The following is a 20,841-nucleotide window of genomic DNA, read 5'->3' on the forward strand; positions in this document are numbered from 1 at the left end:
TCACATGTGCTCTAGAACTGGCAAATGTGGTGGGCTTTTGTGTTGGTTAGATTGAAAAGCTGGAAAAAAAAAAACAACCTAAAACTGTTAAATAATATTAAAAAAACAAAAGTTAGATAGTAGTTGTATTGAAAAACAAACTGAAATGGAAGGACTGCAGTATTAGTGAGTACACTGGCAATGGTGGTGGTGGTGGTGGTGGTGGTGGTGGTGGGGGGGGGTCTGGTTCCCCAGTTGCATTTCAAATAGTTGCTCTCTGAGTCAAGGGTTACTTTGACTGACGGAAACCACGCAGCATATGCCATATATTATAAATGTACTATGTCAAAATGCACCACTGTAGTTAGGATAACATGTAGTTCATGCCAGCATAACCCATGTGGTAGTACCGATAAGAAGCACAATCACTTGTTTGCTGTGCATTTTTATTTTTAGCAACCATAATGCATTGTAGAAGATATATAAAACTGTTAACTCTGCTGCATCAATTTCTGCTTGAAAAACACACACGCACGCGCGCGCACACACACATACATACACACACACACACACACACAGAGAGAGCTATCAAGAAATTAGTCTTTCATTATAAAAAGGAGGAGGCTACTGAAACTCCACTGTGGATATACAGAATCTTTTTTTTTTTTGTGTAGCAATCATGGTCCAAAATGGCTCTCACACTTAGAAATACTAACCAGAGGATCTCTTTTGTACTTACTCCAAAAATAACTCAAATCAGTCATCCTCCTTTGAACACAATTTGTTTAAAGCAATAAGCATATCAACACATTTACTGACAGAGATAAACACAGAAAAAGGTACATGTAATGTTAAGATATCCCTTCCCTGGGCCAATATCTAACTCTGACTTGTTTGGACACTGATCCACAGATGCAGATCCAGTCTCCCACATGTTGTTCTATTTGTATGACTGGGAAGAATGACGTGGGTCAATATGTGGTGTGTTCCAAGGGTATGTAAATTCTAATGCTTGAAATTTGTTTTCTGAATCAACTCGGCAAGCTCAGCTCTGCATTCTAAGTTCCACTTTTCAGCATTACTTTACAGTTATCTAAACACTGTGTAGGAAAACTTTTAAACCAATACAAACCGAAAATGTCAGAATGCACTGCAGTGGCAAACACATCACTGAGTAGATAGATAGCATCATCAGTATAACATTGGCTGAAGCATGGGGGGAGTGTGTTTTATGTTGAGTATTTTTTTTTTCTTGTTTTTCAAAGACATCAGCTTAGAGTTTCACACTTTAAACAACTGGAATAGAACACAATATACTGTATGAACTGGATGGATGGAAGGCATAAAAATCCACTGGTACTATCTAACCACAAGCTTAAACACATTGGTACAAATTATTTTGTCCTACACCCACTCTACCTCTTCAATCAGTGTTCAGGCATGTTACATAAAGGATTTGTCAGGTCTGACTAACTGTGGTCCAACTCCCATCTTGTCTGGCTCCCATGCAGACTGAAAAACACAAGTGGACTAAAAGAGAACGGAAGATTCGCACATTCCCGATAATGGAAGGCAGCCTTGGCCGCTGTCAACCACAAAAACAATAACCATGACATGGACTTAAACCAGTTTTCAAAGAGTGGAGAGGGGGAAGCAAAACGAGACAAAACAAAGTGAAAGAATGACATCACCTACAATAGAAGAAGTAGTTTCTCTAGATGTTGGCAGAGACAAAAATAAAATTTTTGAAAAGTTTCTCTTTTTTTTTCCAGTCAGTTATTTGTTCCCCTTGTCCTCTTCTCATTATATCACTGTCCCTCCATCTTGTCAGGGTTGGGAGCAGGTGGAGATGGTGGGCCCGGGGGTGGGAGGGGTAGGGGTGCGGTCACAGCGTGAGCTTGCAGTGACACAGTTCTTTGTACATTTGTCTCCTCAGCCGGGGCATGTCCTGCTGGCCAAAGCTGAACGGCTGTCCTAATGCTAGACACTTGCAGTACTGCAAGATGGCGGAGGAGAAACGAGAAGTTATCTTCCTGAAGGAATTACAGATTAACGACAACACGTTCGTAACAGCACATTCTCGCTGCATGCAACGCAAGTCAGTAGATGTGTGTCTGTAGGCTGCTGAGTGGACCATCTTCATAGAACTTGGGACACCGTCAGGAGTTCATATGTGAAAAACGGCTTATGGCTCCCACAATTGATAAACAAAGGCTTGTGTGGGTGGTGAGCAATGGGAAATGAGATATACAATTAATCATGTAGCTCAAACTTTGTATGGATTTGAACGCAGCCTGATGCACACAGGTTTTCCTCTGATGTGGGTCAGCGTAGGGCTGAAACGGCAAGATTTCACATTGACGTGCCTGTGAACAACGGGCATGAGAAACTCACCTGCAGCACAAAAGCTCCACAGTCACTGTCGTTGTTTTGACGACCCACATTCTGCAATAACAACCCACAATACATCAGCAATATGCAGTACGACTGTTGAAACGCACAGCACATGCATTTATGACATGCAGCAGAAGCAACACACTTTTCAAACAGTGATTAGGAATTGAAACTGAAACTAGTAACCTGAATCTACGTCAAATTCAGAAAACAAAACAAAGAATCTGACCATTTTGAAAAAGCCTTTCCATCCGGTCAAAAAGTCTTGCTGGTCTTTTTTGATGGCCTCTGCTTGCAGATATTTAAAAATGTGCTGAAAAGAACAAATAACAAAAGATTAAATTAAATGATTGCACAGATAAATCTAAGCAACACAAGTCAAAGTTACTGTTTTTATTTTTATTCTTTATTGCCTCCATGGCAGAAAAAATAATAATAATAAAAAAAAAAACAGAAAAAAATTCCAAAAGAAATTAGACAGAAATGACAAACAGTGCACTACATAATGTGCTTTTTTTTTCTTTACATACAATTTTTGAATACACCAGCCGTAACTATAAATTAGACCCACTTTGACCAGAATAATTACATTATTCATAGTCCCAGATCCGCATCTGGACTGCTTGCTGTGTCAGTGTTTTTTTGTTTAGTTTCGGGTTATGATGGGAATGTCGATTACATCATGTTTCCTTGTCATTTATACAAAAGAGGTATTAAACCACTTTATAGAACACATTTTCAATGCTGGAAGCACTGACTGTATGTAAAGATGGAGGATATGAGAGAGCATACACCTACGTTCCCCCCATCCCCACCACTTCACTTGTCAGTGGTTATAATATTTTGGCTTATGGACCTAATATTGACAGCACTGTGAACAGTAAATAAATAATTTGAGTACCCCCAATCAAATTCAATCAAAGATGCGACACTGTGACTTGTATATTATACCCTACTAAACACTACCTTTGGACAGCGTCTGTTGAGGGTTCTCTGAGAGTCAAAGTAAGTGATGGCTCGACGAGGAATGTCAACACTGACCAGTGACCAGTGAACCTCCAGGTGGATAGGGATCAATAAGAGATCCTTCTGAAAGATGTCAACCTGACAGAGGAAGAAACAAAGATGAAAAGTCAGGCATCAGAGAGATGTAATATAATGTTATGTTATGTGTTAGGACAAGCAAACCCTGATTCCAAAGAAGCTGGAGTGCTGTGTACAATGTAAGTAAAAGCAGAACGCAATGAGCTGTAAATCCTGTTTGATGTATATTCAATTGAATAAAGTCCAAAGACAAGATATTTAATGATCAAACTAATACATTGGGCTTCATATATACTCATTTTAAAATTGATGTAACACATTCCAAAAATGCAACAAAAGACCGGAAAAGTAGTAAAATGCACAAGAAACACCTGTTTGGAACATTCCATAGGTTTATTGGTGACACATTATAGCACTGTACGGAGTACGGAAGGGAAATCCTCAAAAGCAAACATGGAGCAAGATCCACCTAATCTACAAGCCGTGACCACGTCCCTAGGTGTGTCACCTGTTCCCGCCATACCCACCTTGACGCAGGTTAATCCTGACATTGCTGCCCTCAAGCTAGAGTTGCTCTTGCACTATGGCTGCTGTAGCTGCCTTGCTAAAGGAAGCGTTCGATCTGGAAAAGGAGCCACTTTCGGATCCGTCCCACTGGACCCTTCAACCAAAGCCTAAGCCTGGTGAACAACCACGAGCCATTGTGTGCAGGTTGTTGACATCTTACGCAGCTTCGACAGATTAAAGTCATGGACTTGACCATCTTCCCCGGACTACACTGCCAAGACAGCCCGGGCTCGGGCTGCATTCAACAAGGTCAGGAGGCAACTTCGTGGCACTGATGGTGCTCGGTACGTCACCATCAATGCTTAGGATCACCTACTTGGGATACGTTTTGGAAAATGGTCACCTTCTCCTCCCATCAGGCAGAGCTATACTGCTGCCTGCAATGCCTCTTCCACACACTAAAGCAAAGATGTCCTATGTCTTTTGACCAATTACTGCAGGTACTGTATTCATGAATTAACTAAAATATACCTTGCCATTCACACTTCCTCCCCAGACTCAACCCTTCAAATGAACAGAAAACGGAATGAACAGAGACTTAAAGGCTACTCTCACACCAGCATCAGCTATGTGCTTACCAGTCAAACTGCTTCATCTTGGGCATCTTTGTTCAGAAACATGGCTCTCACTACCACCTGATAGCTTTCTATTCTTCTAAGCTACTCCTTCAGTTTCTTATTGAAAGAAGAAGAATCAAATGATCCGAACACAATGTTCACTACAAGAATAACTGGTAACTCAGTTGGCAGGTAGTTGCACAGTATGCTTACAAGACAACAAGGAAAGAGAAGCAGTAAGATGACTACCTAAAGCCACTATCAGAACTATTTGTAAATGTGCAAATGCAGATTTAACGCATGCCTCCCAGTCATGAGTAGGTTGAAGCTTTCCCTTCAAGGAAAGAATAGTGCTGAAATGTCTCGTGAAAGAGATAATTGCCATATTCAGTCTTCCACAGGAAAGTGACAGGGAGACTCTTTCCTCTTCTTAAATCACAAAGCAGCAGAGCAAAGAGCTCGGTATAACCCCAGAGCTCAAGACAGGTGGACGGGAACAGATGAAGATAACAGTTTTAATGCTCAGAACTTAGTGCCAACTAAACTACTCCAAAATGTGGAAGGAAAGCCAGAATGGACCGATGCCACAGTGTGCTTCTAACTGAAGGAATATGTCATTTGTTCCAATCAGGTTCAGTCAGAAAATGTACACTTTCAACCAATTTGCATTATTTGATGTATGTTTTCAGGTGAAACAGGTGAAATTAAGGATTTGTCCAGCTTATTGCAATTTTCAGGTTTCTCCTTTTGCACTGTCACAGTCAAGGTTTTACTCACTTTTCCTCAGGACGCCACATCATAACAAACTTCTCCAGATATATTTCTTCAACTACAGGTTAACAGTCAATAACTGAGAAGCAAGATGTTTTGTCCATTGTGCTTATGACCATGGGAGTCTAGTTATAATTTAAAAAGGGGATGCAAACTTGGAAATTTCATTTCTACAGCACCAAAACTTTTTGGTTTAAGAAGCAGCCATACATACTAAACTAGACTAATTACATCCAGGGTGATATAAAACAAAAAAAGATGCCAGTAACTGGGTGGATCAGGATATCAATTTTAAGAAAAAAGTTGTTTCATACTTGAAATTATAATATAAAACATTATGCTGCCTAAACTGTACTAAACTGCAACTAAAGTTGCAAGTCAAACAAGGACAAACAATTTAAAAATGAAATAATTTAACAAGACATCACAAAATGTTTTGGAAAATTATGAACATTATGTATATATTATATTCTAAACATGGTGTATCAAGAAATAACAAGTAACAACTCACAAGATTACTTTTGAAACTATTTCAGGTTAGTCTGCTGTTCTGTGGGGTGAGGGAGGGAGTGGTGCAGCAAATGAGTTTTCTGCATGTTTCTGCAAATGTCTCATTAAGAAGGGTTTCTGTCCACTGTAAAGCTATGCTGCTTTTAATTAGAATTTTGAATTTGGGTGCTGGCCAAAGTCATATTTGAATTATAATGAAACAGAAATAAAACTGATCAACATACAATACAAAACAATAAAGCAAACAGCAATGAAATATACTTCACCAAATACCAACACAGCAAAAATAAATAGACCACAACTCAGCTCTGTAAGACTTGTCCAACAGTCCAAGAATTCAGTTGACGTGGTAAAGGTAGAGAGCAGTTTTCCCTACAATCCCAATAGAGTTCGGTTCCAATCCAGTTTATTACATCAAAAGTTAGTGCTGATTTTACCCTGGATCTCCACAAACAGCTCCTGCAAGACCAGCAACTCTGGAGAAACTCAGGGATATACAGACATCCACTGTATTAGGATGGCTATGTTTTACCACGAGCCAGCTACACTGACCAATACGCAAAGATAGACGACATCAGAGCTCCCAAAAAATGAAGCCAAAACATCTCAATCACCCCGTTTTCTGGCTCCAGCACAGGTCATAAACCCTCATAAGCCATCCATGTCAACAGAGGGGACCAAACTAAAAAGTACACATCAAACAAATTTTCCCCAAAGATGGCTTCTGCCATTTTAGGTAAACTTATCAGGCTGGTGTATGTGCAAGCGTATTATGTTAAGTTTGATGTAAATTAGCTATTTGGTATGATAAAAACAGGTTAGAAATCATGATTGACAGCTGAGCGCTGCTTGCGAATTGGTTTAGGCAGGTATATGAGCAGGAACTCAAGCCTGCAGCAATGTGGTCTGATGCTCAGGATGTAGCTGGAGTATCTCTCCTCTGTTGATGAAAAACACTGGTGACTCTACAACACTACAATACTACAGAGCCTGCATATCACTCACTGTGTATCCAAATTTTCAGAGCAAATTTTGTTAATCAGACAAATTGCTTATGTAGATTAGTCATGGGAAATGAGAAGCATTAGAGTTTTCCTTTTGTATCAAGCAGAGGAGAACGTTGACACATGATGTATTTGAGTTCATTTGCCTAATCAGATATTGCACATCCCACTATGTGACTACTGCACATGAAATGTCAATGGAACCATCCCCATATACAGACATGTACGATTAAGTCACTTGTTAAATGTTAAAATATCTTTCCACATCTTAAAATATCCTGAAAAAACAGACCATAAAAATGCTCTGGGTGGTGGCTACAAAATACAAAATATCTAGTCTATCACAACCTGAACAATATCCTGTTTAAAATGATTCAAAAAAAGAGGGAGGGTTGTGACACGAACTTACATTTTTCGTCCACCGTTTGACTCCTTCATAGCCTTTTGTTCTCAGCTTATCATAAAAGAAGCTGTTGAAAAAGTGAACCTGAGGAAAGAAAGCAGAGAAAAGTAAAAATTTGGGTAGATGACAGAAAATAGTTTTCATGAAGGCTGATGCTCATGTGTTCAAGTGGTAGCACATGGCACAAAAACAGGAAGTAACGATGATCGGCGCTTCTGTGCTGTCTTTCAATCCAGCCATTGGTAGGATTTCTCGATAACAGCCACTTCTTCTATCTGTCGGACGTACATGCCGTGCAAGGGCTTGTCCCTCCCGGATGGTTCATCCTCTTCCTCCTCATCATTGCCAGGTTTTTGCTGCCTGAGGAGCCAACTTAGGCTAACTTATAATGAAGTGGGGTATCCGATGACTGGCAGGACATATGTGGTGATAGCCCAGGCCCCGCTCTTACCATTCAGCTGACTTCTCAGGACCTGCCGCACTTACTTCCTTGAAGCCTCCTCATGGTTTCCATTCCCCTGCGGGATACCAAGGTATCTGGAACTGTCCTGAACATCTGTAATGTTGCCCTCTGATAGTTCAACCTCACTCCACTCTGATCATCTACCTTCTCTTTGTTACCATGTGACCACACTTATCGAATGACATTCCGATGTCATTGCTGTTGACCCTGGAGAAGTGGATCAGTGAGTCAATGCGCGCTCACTCTTGGCGCACGGCTTGATGTCATCCATGCAGAGGAGGTGGCTGATGGTTGCCCCATTTTGGAAGCGGTATTCCTATTTTCACTCTATGTGATGATCTGGCTGAGGGGTTCAGGGCTATGCAGAACAGCAATAGGGATAGTGCATCACCTTTGTATATGCTGCACTTGATGGTAACTTGTGCAGCTGGCTTTGAGTTGACCTCTAGAGTTGCCTTCCACAGCCCCACCAAGTTCTTTACGAAGGCTCTTAGTATCCTCGTACATTTCCAGGCGTGCCAGTACCAACGTGTGTGGCATTTAGTCATAGGCGTCCTTGTAGTCAGTCCAGGCGGTGCACAGATTGGTCTGCCTGGTCTTGCAGTCCTGAGTGACTGCTCTGTCTGCTTGTGACTGTTTGGCTCCACTAGTATTGCTAGCAATTCCCTTCTGGGTCCCACACATGTATGGATCCATTTGCCCACTTAGGAAGCCTGACAGGTGCTTCCATGTTGTGGAGGGGTGTGTGTGTGTGTGTGTGTGTGTGTGTGTGTGTCTCGCTCTCCCCCTCTCTCTCTATTTATTTATTTATTTATTTTTCTTAATTTCCTTACCTTTTCTGGTACAGAGTCCATGACCAGGTCACCATACATGTTCATAATCTGAAAAAGACAATAACAACAAGTTGCCATGTAAGGAGACATCTTGAAAAAGGACTCAGTAAGGCAGGATTCTTTCTTGCATTTGTAGGGACTAAATGCACATCAAGAAATTTTGTCTGAGTTGGCAAGACATACGACAATTCTATTATTTATTTTAGCATGAGGAGGAGGGACTGCCGCTGTGCCACAGCGCTGTGAGCACATGTCCACTTTAAACCAAACAGCATAGAATTGCATTTATATAGTGCATATTAAGAGATACCAAAAAAAAGATGCAAAAAGTAATACACACCATACTGAGGTTGAAGCATCTTAAAGAAGATAAAGATACTTTTACTGCTGTACCTGGTCATTGAGCCAGTTCTGTCCATACAAAGTGCCAAGGTCATCCATGGTCAGAACGTGGCGTTTGTAGTTAACCCTGAATGTTTTGGCCAGGGCTGATCCAGACGAACGCTGAAAGGATTGTATTAGGTGCTGGACCACTGCTTTCCTAATGAAGATCAAATCAAACAAATGGACACGTTAGTAAGCCATTCACTTAATTTACCTACATGCTGTAACATGTGAAGTACAACACAGTCTCAACTAGTTTAATCAACCCTTCAGATCCCCAAAAGAGTTCCGAGTTCTTTCTGTGGATAGATTAGACGGGTCTAATAATCAGATCAGTGTAGAATCAGAATGGCGTCCATGGTAATCCTGATTTAATTCTTATTTTCTCATATGTTATATGTAAAACTATTTGCTCGCATATTATTTGGTTTGAATGAGAAGATGATGATTGTAGCTTTGCAGGGATGATATTTGAAGACTATTGCACACAAGTTAATACTGGCTCATTCACACTACCCAACAACAGCTTTTCACAACGTCTTATCAAAAACAAAAATGAACAAATGGAAATTATTACCTCAGGGTGGTAGAAGGTAAAAAGAAATCAGTGTATCATGGAAATTACGAGAATAAACAATCTAGGATGAATAATCCAAAAAACGTATTAGGTTAATTTGACATGTGTCGAGTTATGTTTTTTAGATCAAAGATACAACATAAAAATTCAAATTAAAATAATGCAAACCACAAGACCATACTTGAAAATGGATGAATGGACAGCCTGGTCTGTTATCCTGATTAACATAATATTAAATTTCAGGAGAGGGACATTGCTGTTGCAATTTTCACCAACCACTGAATATCACATTACTCTTTGTGCATAATTTCTGGGTGCTTTAAGGATCAGAGTTTAATAAAATAAAATCCCCACAGCAGAACTGCTTTACTTCAAGGTAACATTTTAACACTTTCATTAAATTCTAAACCTTACTGTAAGGTATAACTGTTAGAATTATATTTTATGTGCCACAGCCCCAAGTTGATCCATCTGAATGTAACACACATTTTCAGACTGTAAAATACAGTATATTCATATACTGAACAATACAGCACTTTTTCTACAAAAGGGCAACACTAGGGTCAGAACGATGAGTCCATTAATGATTCAATCGAGGGAAAATCAATGAAAAAACTGCTTTTCTCTGTTTCACGTAATTGGAAGTCAATAACAGAACAGATCCATAACGTGGCAGTGTGACCAAAACACCGAGTCTGACCTGTGTGGCTGTGAGAAGCTCTCACTGAAGATGTCCTGAAGCTTCTCCACAATGTCGTCCACATGAATAGGGATCAAACTGCCATACTGCTGTAGAGATTCTTCAAGAATACCTCAAGAGAGAAGAAACCATGACACATAACTAAACCATTATTTTCATAACAGGCTAGAAAAGTCTAATAGGGTGTCCGTTCAAAACCAACCCTTTCTTTGTGCTCATCACAGCCCTGTGCTTGCACAGAAGAAATGGTCCTCCACAAGTACGGTTCGGCACTTGCCGTTATTGTTCTGTGCATGCACGAGGTTTTATGTGCACTGATTTTGATACTCATTTACCACCACAGACAATCTAACATTTAGGAATCACAGAGTCAAGCACAAAGGTAGAATAGAAATGATCTGAAAATGCTAATGAGGACAAAATCCTGTCAGACATAGAAACAGTTGTTTTAAAAGGATCTAACCAGGGGAGAATTGATCCATACCAGTCACACAAGTCATGTGTTCCTCAGTGATGGCCAGCTCCACTGGTTTGACTTCCATTTCCCGTCTCCCTGTGTCCTCTTGCTTGTCTAGAGAGCAGCCATCTATCTGTTTATCTGCCAGAAATAAGGAAAGAAACAAATGAGGAAATATGAAGGTAAAAACGATGTGCAGTGAGAAAACTCAAAGGAACAGATCACACAGGAACTATTTTCTTTCAAGTTGATATCTACTGTGCAAATATGCAGCTGATGGAGAGTGTGTACTTGTTGATCCCCAATTGATATGCACACTCAATAACATACCTGCACTCACCTTTTCACTTCTGAGGAGTGGTTTAACTAAAGTTGTATTTCTGACAGTGTATAGTATTTACTCAACTTACTATCATTTTAATATTCACTAGTGTTGAAATATCCCAACATCTGCTTCAATAACATTTGCTTTTCTTTAAGATTCACAATGAATCATGTGTCAATGCGTGTGTGAGAGTTTGACGCATTATGTCAAACTCTCACACAGAAAACATAAGACAGAAGCAGCAAGCCCATAACTGATGCCAAAATATAGCGGGACTTCCATCATTGAGTGGTGAAGGGGTATCGGACTTGTTTGAGATTAGCAGGGTCTGCATAGAATCAATCGTCAGGGACCACCACACATTGCATGTCGATAAGATTTTTTAGATTGAGGCGGCCACAGTTGCAGTTGTTCTCCACCGACTGCAAGACCCAGGGCATGATGGGAAAATACCTGCCTGACCCACAGGCTGAATGGTTTAGAAGCTGACTCAACAATGTGACTTTTTATAGATTCTTTTTTTTGTGTGGAATTGGAGAGAATTTGATTTTATTTGTCTGATTTCAAAGGTTTATTCTGTTAACAGAACACATGGTGGGCATTTAGTAGTCAGCAGTAGTAGAGAGAATTACAATCTACATAAAATATATTATATTTGTACGAACAGCCCTGTATTAACATTGGACTACTTTAATGTTGAAGTGTGACACAGCAGTTTTATAGATTATCTGTAAGATATTTAGTTTTTTATTTATTCATGTAATTTGAGAACAGGGTCGTCTTAGCTGATTGACACAGAGCAGTATTCTAATACGATTCTCATTAAATTGGCGTAAAATGTAGCTTAACAATGAATTTTAATGTCACTCATCCATTCAGTATTTTAGTGGGCTAGAGACTGCATACAAACTGATATGTGGATCTGAACATTTTAATAAATCAGATCAGATCAGATCAATAGATAGATAGCTAGATAGATCAGGGCAGCTGTGGCCTATAGGTTGGAGGCCTGTGATCAGAGGGTTGCTGGTTCGATTCCCCCCTGGACTGGCAAGTGTGGCAGAGTGATTAATCAATGCCGACCCCCAATTAGTCGGCCCTTGAGCAAGGCACCTACCCACATTTTGTGTTTGGCAAGTGCTTCTTTCAGACCGCTTTGGGGATTTAATGCACAGTTACAAAGCTAATATAAGAGTTAAGGATAATTTCCCCAGTGCAGGACTAATAGAGGCCTATCTTATCTTAACTGGTTTTCCGGGCTTCCAACTCCCTGTTAAGATAAAAATAAAGTTAAAACCTTGCCAGCGTATTACTCTACTGAATGCACAGCCATTAGCTGATAAAAGGTTTCTTCTTCTTCACTGCCAGATTCACAATTTACCGCTAACATTTTTCTCAGCTCCGCTTGCATTTGCTGTTACTTTTCACTGGCCTCTGTTGGTGAGAAGTTAAGTTCAATGGTTGTTGTGAGGAATAAACACCCTATAGACACTCTGTGTCAAAATTGTCCTGATGGACTGTAGATTTTTTTTTTATGTACTACATTGACTTTGCAACACCTAAAAGTATACCAGCCCGGTCCAGCCCAAAGTTTGACTCAAGGCGTGAATTTATTGTTTTACATTGGCCCAACTCTACTTCTTTTCATGTTATTTGTTGATAAGAAAAATATAGAACCGCCATGTTGTGTCCACATCAAACAGCCTTCAAAAGTAAATACAGTGCATGTCATTACCTCTCTCAGACACTGTGAACCTCTTGTCCTTGCAGTCATCCCCTCCATTTGAATACGATGATTGCAGATTTCTTTTTATCCTCCTCTGCCTGCTGTATAGACTGTACCATTGCCCTCTCCGGTTCCACCGGTGACCTTGAAAGAATATCCATTGGGCCCGCCGGCGCCAGTTCTTCCAGTGCTGGGTGAGTCGAAAACGCTGCCAGCGCCTTAGCCTCCTCAGAGCCCTGTTTCTGCTGAGGTGAGACCTGAACAAGTCCCCTGCTTTGGCCTGGAAGACAGTATCTTCTACAGCGACATCAGCATCTTCTTCTGTCTTCTCTTGTGGTCCATAAGGTTGATGTTGTTGTAAATGAGGGTGCTGAGTGGTCTTTGATGGGAATTCTGGGATCTCCCACTCTACCTCAGCCCGGTCTCCTTCTTCTTCCACTTCTTCCTCATCCTCGTCTTCTGCCTCCTCATTGTTATCCCAATCCTTGCCCTCAAACTCACCCTTGTCCTCCCCATCCACATAGTTTTCTTCTTCCTCATCGCCTACTGCCTCAAGTCCACCAATCATCTCCTCTTCCTCCTTGTCTACATACTCTCCTGTCCACACTTTCTCTTTCTGCCCCAGTCTGAGGTGCATGGGGCTGGGTACGCTGTGTCCTGACACCGGAGCTTTGAGGTGGTCACCAGGAATTCCACCTGAACACAAACAGAAGCAGTGATTAACTTGTTTTCAATTCAACTGAACACTAACAATGTTCATTCCACTTAACAGCCGTTCTACGTTGGGTTAAGATACAAATGATCAGAATGTTTGGCAGTTATAGAGCAGAGAGTTCATTAGATCTGATGCAACAAAATGGAAAAACTTGTATGAGAAAATGTTTGGCATATTTACTTGACTGAAACAAACAATTAAAATAATGGCATATTACTATTCAGTCAAGCGACTAAATGATTTATCCACTGATAATTTCAGGTCTACTTTAGTTACTTGAAAATTGTGAAAGCTACGCCTAATATGATTTGATAAGGGAACTGAAAGGACTCACATTCAGTAAACAGATGTGATACTTAATGATACTATTTTCTAATATTCATTCCAGCAAAAATATTTTGGGAAAAAATATAGAACCGGTAAATGAACTATAGTAACACAGCACAACAATTTACACTTGCACAGTTATACATGCTCTTGTAGGTGAGTCTTATCTTTTTTGCTAAAATTTGCTAAAGGGATCAACTCATGAGGAAGTATATAGTGATTTACACGCTTCATGAAGACCCCCAGCTGATATAAATGAACACTGTAAGTAAAGGAGGAATTGGTGCTACAGGTCTAAACGTATCTTTGTTGATGTTCCAGCAATTTTGTGATGAATTATCTTAACTGTTAGACTGAGGTCAAAGTTGTCCTTCATACATCTCCTGTAGTGATGCTGCTGTCATCATCATCATCATCATCTTCCTACATGCGCTGCTGCAGATCCTCTCACTTCCAAATCCAAAGTATTTGGATATCACCATATTATCCATTGGGCATATCTATCTAATTTGCCACTTCCAAATTATATTTATTTGGAAGTGGCGAATTAGAAAGAAGTCTTGTGGTGTGCATGTTGGGCCATACCAATGTTAAGTACTCAGGAAATACAACCAACCTTCAAGCAAACGTTAAACGCCACCACCGGGAGAGCTCCAGTCAGAGCTATATATTGCATAATTGATCGCTTCTTGTGTAGTGTATCGAATTGTTTCAAATCATATCGCTGGCTGAATATCGTGATATACATCGTATCGTGAGCTGAATATCGTGTATCGTATCATAAGATTAGTGTATCTCTACAGCCCTAATGTCAGTACTACAGCCCTAATGTCTAAGACATTGTGAACCTCCCATCCTTGCTATACCACATATTGTATATCTACATTAACACTCAGTCTTCCTCATCAGTTGGTGCCACAACATGTATTTAGAGGGGGAAAAAAACAGCGAGACACACCCACAAGAGTACAGATAGTTCTCTCATGCCAACAGCCTGTTTGGCTGTGTCAGTGCAAAGCAGACGGACGTCGCCAAACTTTATTGTGAGCGTAGACTGTGCAACTGGTTTGTGCGGTCGCGAGCATTTAGAGTAGGGATGTTCCTTATGATTCATTCCCTTGACGTTTAAATAGGAAGTTTAAACTGAGGAAAAAAAAAAAAAACGAAAACACTCAAAACAGTCAAAATTGAGCACGGTTTCATCTCTAACGGTGTACATTGTCCAGACACGTGTACATTATAAGAGCTATCTGAAACCTTTAATCACATTCTTCAATGACAGGTTTGGCACAATCGTTAACCAGCATTTTATATGAGGCATAACATTTTAGTTTAAATTATGTCAGTATGCAATTTACATATGTGCTGTAGCAGCTAAGTCAATGCTTCAAACCACTGAGGGGCTGCACAGAAAGGATAATAACTGACACGCACAGCACAGAGCCCGACTTCCACTTCTTTTCTGTAATGGAATATTTATTGCTCATTTTTAATGTCCTTCAATGTGTTACATGCAGGAATCTATAAATATTGTCTAACAGTCCCCATACAGCTAAACATTTCACAAATACAAGCATAGCATAGTGCTCAAAAATATTTGTGCTTGCCCATCCAGCAACACCTATCCCATGAATCAAAGTTCCTTCCTGTATTGCCAGTCACCTAAAGCACAAAGTTGAAACCTACTGGACCAATCTATGCCTTACACACTCTTTTTGCACTAGAAATGGCTCCTACATGTACATAAATAGAATAATTATAATCAGTTTGATAACAGACTAGTATATCTGGTGTCGACTGGTGAGAGTAGCGACGTTTAAATGACTAGTCGGCTAATTGAGCACATCCCTGGTCTAAAGCAAGTCACCACAACCCCATACTAATGGAGCCTGAAGGTTCCCATGCAAGGATGCTTTTCCACTTGGAGTATGTGCTCTGTACGCTCAAAATGACATCTTGGTGTGGTTTAATAGCTGCACTGTAGCCAACAAAAAAAAAGGATTACAGAGAGTTGTTAAATCAGCGTGGGACATCATAAACAAGCAATTACCCGCTCTCACTGACACATACAGAGCCCAACGTCTGCTACAAGCCACAAACATTATCCAGGACTCATCCCACCCAGGTAACCGCATGTTCAATCTGCTGCCTTCTGGGAAATGCTATAGGTCTACTAAGACCCACACCTCCAGACTGCCAAACAACTGAAACTGAACTGAACTCTCACTAGAACCATGCAATATATTGGCTTAGTCCAATATTATCATCCAAGCGCAATATTATTCTAGTTCAATTTTAATTTCCTGCTGGAATCATGTAACACACTCCACTGACTGTGCAATTTTTATGTATACTATCCATATCTACCTATTTATGCTATTATCACTCATTTGTTTCATGTGAGTCGCTGTTGTTGTGCTTTTTTTTTTTTTACCTTTTAATCTCTATCTTTTATATCTTGCACTTTATCTTAGTACCACTGAAAGGAGTTGCACTTAAATTTCATCATACAGTCGTGCAATGACAATTAAGGCATTCTATTCTGTTCTATTCTATAATGACAATATCATAAAGACACTGTCCTGCAATGGTGAAATTTGCCAGTTAGGTGGTTCTCAAAGACAGATAACATTTACTCTCAGTCTTTAACCTGACCATAAATAAGCAAAGTCAATTCAAGGGCATGTACTTGTACCAACCATTCTGTTTCCTGAAGAGCACCGTTACATTTTTTAAAAAAATACCACATGGTTACTCAATAATAAAGAAAATAATTTGCAGATTATTTCATAATGAAAATGATCATTTAGTGCAGGCCTAAATAAAGCTGACATGATCACAGTTTTGGGCCTGTCAAAGGCCTGCACCGTTCAGTCCATTTGCAATTTAAAGCACAATCTCCATGGTCAAAATGCTTAATGTGACGACACCTGTGGTTACTTTATCAGACTCATCACATTAGCACCTACAAGACTGCTTATAATAACACAAGTCTTGTTAAAATGTAAACAGAATTAGGATGCTTACCTCCTCCTGTGTCGTCCTGCCCCACAGCAGTCAGACCCAGGTCTCCCTGCCAGCGGTTCTGGGCCAGGCTACCGCCACTGTCTCGCATTATCCACGGACAACCCACAACCTGCGCCAGCTCGTCACCTACAAACAAAAATATAGACAGTAGGAGTGTAACCACCCAGTCAGCTCCCAGATCAGTCTGGGAAAAAAAACACTGAATTTTGCTAAGTTTGGAAATTAGTCAATGAAGTCAGTCAGCGTCTCACTGGTGTCAAAACAAGGTCAGCCAGGAACTTGACCAGAGTTGTGTCTGTGTCTTAAAGAAATGATGAAAATCACAGGTCTGAGCACACTACTTTACTGTCTCTACAAACACAGACACTAATCTTGGGAACAGGAGAACTGGTCACTTTGACCACAATCATTTAATTAAGCCAAATTTCTCCACCACAGCATCATGTATCACAATGACATATAATCACATTGTTAATTTACCTAAATATCATTTAATGAAAGATAAAAGGTTAAATGAAAATCATTCTAATTTAAATTTTGGTTAAAACTGTACCCTAACATTTTACTTGTTATGCATCAGTGGATTGCATCTTGTTTGCATCAATGTTTTTTTATAATGTGAAAGATGTTTGCCCAGGCTGACAACCTGTCAGAGGACAAATGGGTCAAGGTGGGTCACAAAAAGAAGAGTTGAACGGCAAAATGTGAGAAAACTATTAATTCAAATATTTGTTTTTACTTCAGACCAATATTTTATCTCTCTCAGGACAGAACAACAAGTGTGAGATTATTAAAGTCTGTTTCCAGATGCAACTCCCTGCTGGCTATCAAGTCTATTTGGTATTCAAAACAAACATCGTATAAAGGAAAACTCTCTAAGTGCAATCAACATAACTAGAAAATCCTATCACTTTTCCATTAAAAATGTCATCTCACAGGCAACACTGATAACCAATACTCATTTCAACCGAACACACTAAAAAAACATGAGATTGTTTTAAGTAAACTGAAGCCATCTACTCAAATATGACTAGCGATAGAGTTCAATCGTTTATCAAGCCACAAATATGATTACAATATCTAATCTTCATACAGAATGCATGTTCTTGTGCTTTCCCATGCAGACAGGGACCCTTGTTACCATGTGCACCCGGTCGGAGTGCGAACATGCAATTTACGTTACTAGCTAGATTGAGTCCATTTACTGTACCAACGGACAGCTGCGAAAGTAACTGATCAAGTGAGTGAGTTAGTAATAATTGGGAATAATGTGAAGTGGCTTGTGTGCCATGCAAGAGATACTCTTGAGGAGCTGCTCTGTAATGAGAACAATTCTTTCCAGTGCAGGAAATAGTCCTTACCGAAGCTAGCTTGGGTGCGTTGAGCGCTAGCAGCATCACCGTCATAGTTTCACCACTTAATGCAAGAATCATTCTGTTCTTGCAAATCTTGTTTTTTATAAGTAACTCTGGGTAGCCGAAGCTGTTGTATCACAATGAATAATAATTTGAAATGACTGTGGTTCTTTAATAATCTGTTGTCTATCCGTTCCAACATACTAGCTGGTTAGCAATGTTGTCGTTAGCTAGCTAAGCTTTAGGTAGGTATTACAACGTTAGCTAGCAACAACAAAATAAAATGCTAGAGCTTACAGTATTCCTTACATAGGTAGGCGATGCAATTGTTTGCTTACCGTTAACCTGCAGATTAAATGAACGTTTGTCCAGCTTCTTGCGAGTGAAAGTTGAGCGTATTTAATTTTGTATAGGTTTCTGCTAATTGGTGTAAAACCTCATTCAATGAAGTCAGGTGTTGAACAGCCAGATGTCACCTTCTTGCGAACTTTGAATCCTTTAAGATCTTCCAGCTCAAAGAAAACACAAATACTACACAGAAAATGTAGATTACCCTCAACGGTTTACGTTAAATCGAAAGGAAGAATCTACATTAATTTGGTAAGGTCTGTAGGAGTGATGCGCTGAGCAGATTTTTTTTACTCTCACATCAACTAACGTAAAGTCCGTCGCGCAGCAATGGCGTCATACAGAGTATGATTTTTTTTTTTTTAAGGATAGTCTTTTGTTTTTGACCCCATCTTCATTCTTTTGGAAAAAAACAAAAGCAGTAACATTCTTGTTCCTTTGTACTTAAGGGATTATTCATCTCGAATCAGGCTTTGTTAATTTGTGTTTTAATTTCTGTAAGGGTTGTGATCCAGGTACTACTTTTTGCACTTTTGCACTCCCTTATTTGGCTTTCTTGCGAACATCAGAGGTTCTGGTAGGCGGGTTTTTTTTTTTAAACAAAAACAATTAACTATAAAGAACAGCTGACGTTATGTAAAAGACAGATGGATTGTGTGACAGGAATATCTATTCAGTTCAATTAAATTTATTTATCTAAAATTTTGAATTCTATTCTGAATTTCACAGGCAGCCAATATAGAAAAGCCATTACTGGAGAAATATAAGTATGCGACAGCATTCTGGATTAGATGGAGAGTCTTTAGGGACTTTTTTGGGACAGCCTGATTACTCGGAGCTGCAATAATCCAGCATGGAAGTAATGAATGAATGGACTAATCTTTGTAATGTTATGTAGGAGAAAGAAGGCAGTCCTTGAAATTTGTTTTACGTGTGAATTAAAGGATGTATCTTGCTCAAAAATAACTCCCAGATTTCTTACTTTGGTGCTGGGGATCAAGGTAATGTTGTTCAGAGTAGCCATATAATTTGTTTCTAAAATGTTTAGGGTCCAGCACAATAACTTCACTGATGTCTGAGTTTAGTAGCAGAAAGTTGCAGGTCATCCAAGTTTTTATGTCTTCAAGACATATAAGGTGAATAGTAGTCCCAGCACAGACCTTTCTGGAGCTCCATGACTAACTTTTGTACGGAGGATTCATCTTTAACACATACAAACTGAGATCCATCTGATAAATAGGACTTGAAACCCTGGTTATTTTCAGTAGAGTTCACAGATTTGCAAATGTGTGTCAAAGTGGCTACATGCAGGGAAAACTCCTCAATGTAATCCCTGATCTCAGCAACATGACAAGCTAGAAAAGGTGTCTACTAAAAGTTGCGGTTAGACTCGAATAAGCAAAACAATTTTTGGGAGAAATTTATAGAGCTGAAGTGAGGTTTGTAAGAGTTGGCAGTCGCCAGAGAGACCAAATTACTGAGGGCTGAATTGTTGTGAGATGATGAGAATACTGTGGCTGATATTAATGAATTATTTAGCCGCCAATATTGTTAGCTTAATTGCTGCTTATTGCTTATTGCAGCAATTAAGGATCATGTAGTCTTACGTGGATGCTGTTTCACCTGGATGCTGATTCGTGGATACTGTGCCTTTCTAAGGGGAGGTAGGATGCACATCACATGAAATTTAACGGAGGAAAATTTGATTTTATTTGTACTTTTTTTCGAGATCTCTGTAATTTTTTCTTTGGGCCCAATATCAACATAAAGGAACACATAACCTTCTTAATGCAACACAAACTGAAATGGAGCAACTTAAAGGGGTAACTTGCAGGGATAAGAGACTTTTCGCAAATTAATAACCACAACTGGGGGAAAGAAAAAAAAAAGAATAAAGACGACTGCTAACACAAATATCCCAGAGGACAATTTTATTTCTTTGTATGGATGATTTTGGACAGTTTAATAGAGTCCTCTTGTTCTTTTGTTGGAGTGGAAATTATTTCAATTGTATGTGAGTCTCATTTTGGAAAAAGAAGAGGTATTTTCATTTAGAGAGTATGTGTATTGATGAGCGTGTACTGTGGAACTGAACTAAGGCCGCTCTCTTGAATTAATAAATTTTCCTGTTTTACCATAAACAGAAATTGTGTGTTTTGTGTGTGGGCTGGAGGTCTTTATGCTCTGTATAGAGTCTGCTACCACCAATCTCTTTAACGACCTTGTGAATTCAGAAGATCAAGAGAACCTGTACCCCTATCTGACCTATTTTATAGAACCTTAGACACTGATTTTAGATTGTTGTCAAGATTGTTGACATCAGCGTCGTCGTACCCTTGTCCTGTTCCACTACCTCAACAGGTCACTCCTTCTAC

The 20,841-nt window shown here is 39.6% G+C and overlaps 1 protein-coding gene across 1 annotated transcript; it reads right to left on the bottom strand.

Annotated features, from left to right (window-relative positions):
• Positions 1 to 408: 408 nt before the first annotated feature.
• On the bottom strand, positions 409 to 18,803 carry senp3b (SUMO specific peptidase 3b). Its single transcript, XM_046380877.1, has 12 exons — positions 18,457 to 18,803; positions 16,764 to 16,889; positions 12,704 to 13,390; positions 10,671 to 10,784; positions 10,187 to 10,298; positions 8,919 to 9,066; positions 8,526 to 8,573; positions 7,236 to 7,313; positions 3,340 to 3,477; positions 2,603 to 2,686; positions 2,374 to 2,424; positions 409 to 1,975 (listed from the first exon to the last, which is right to left on the bottom strand). Exons 2-12 carry the CDS (start codon positions 16,849 to 16,851, stop codon positions 1,865 to 1,867), a joined length of 1,659 nt encoding a protein of 552 aa, XP_046236833.1. The 5' UTR covers positions 16,852 to 16,889; positions 18,457 to 18,803; the 3' UTR covers positions 409 to 1,864.
• Positions 18,804 to 20,841: the final 2,038 nt, after the last annotated feature.

This window comes from Scatophagus argus, chromosome 23 (genome assembly GCF_020382885.2).
Source record: "Scatophagus argus isolate fScaArg1 chromosome 23, fScaArg1.pri, whole genome shotgun sequence".
NCBI classification, from domain to species: Eukaryota; Metazoa; Chordata; class Actinopteri; family Scatophagidae; genus Scatophagus; species Scatophagus argus.

Excerpts from the sequence above, each read along its gene's own strand:
- senp3b (XM_046380877.1), bottom strand. The coding sequence starts at position 16,851 with ATGCGAGACAGTGGCGGTAGCCTGGCCCAGAACCGCTGGCAGGGAGAC. Across the intron at positions 13,391-16,763 it reads GCAGGACGACACAGGAGGAG|GTGGAATTCCTGGTGACCAC; the intron begins GTAAGCATCCTA and ends GTTTGTGTTCAG. Across the intron at positions 9,067-10,186 it reads AGCTTCTCACAGCCACACAG|GAAAGCAGTGGTCCAGCACC; the intron begins GTCAGACTCGGT and ends GATCTTCATTAG.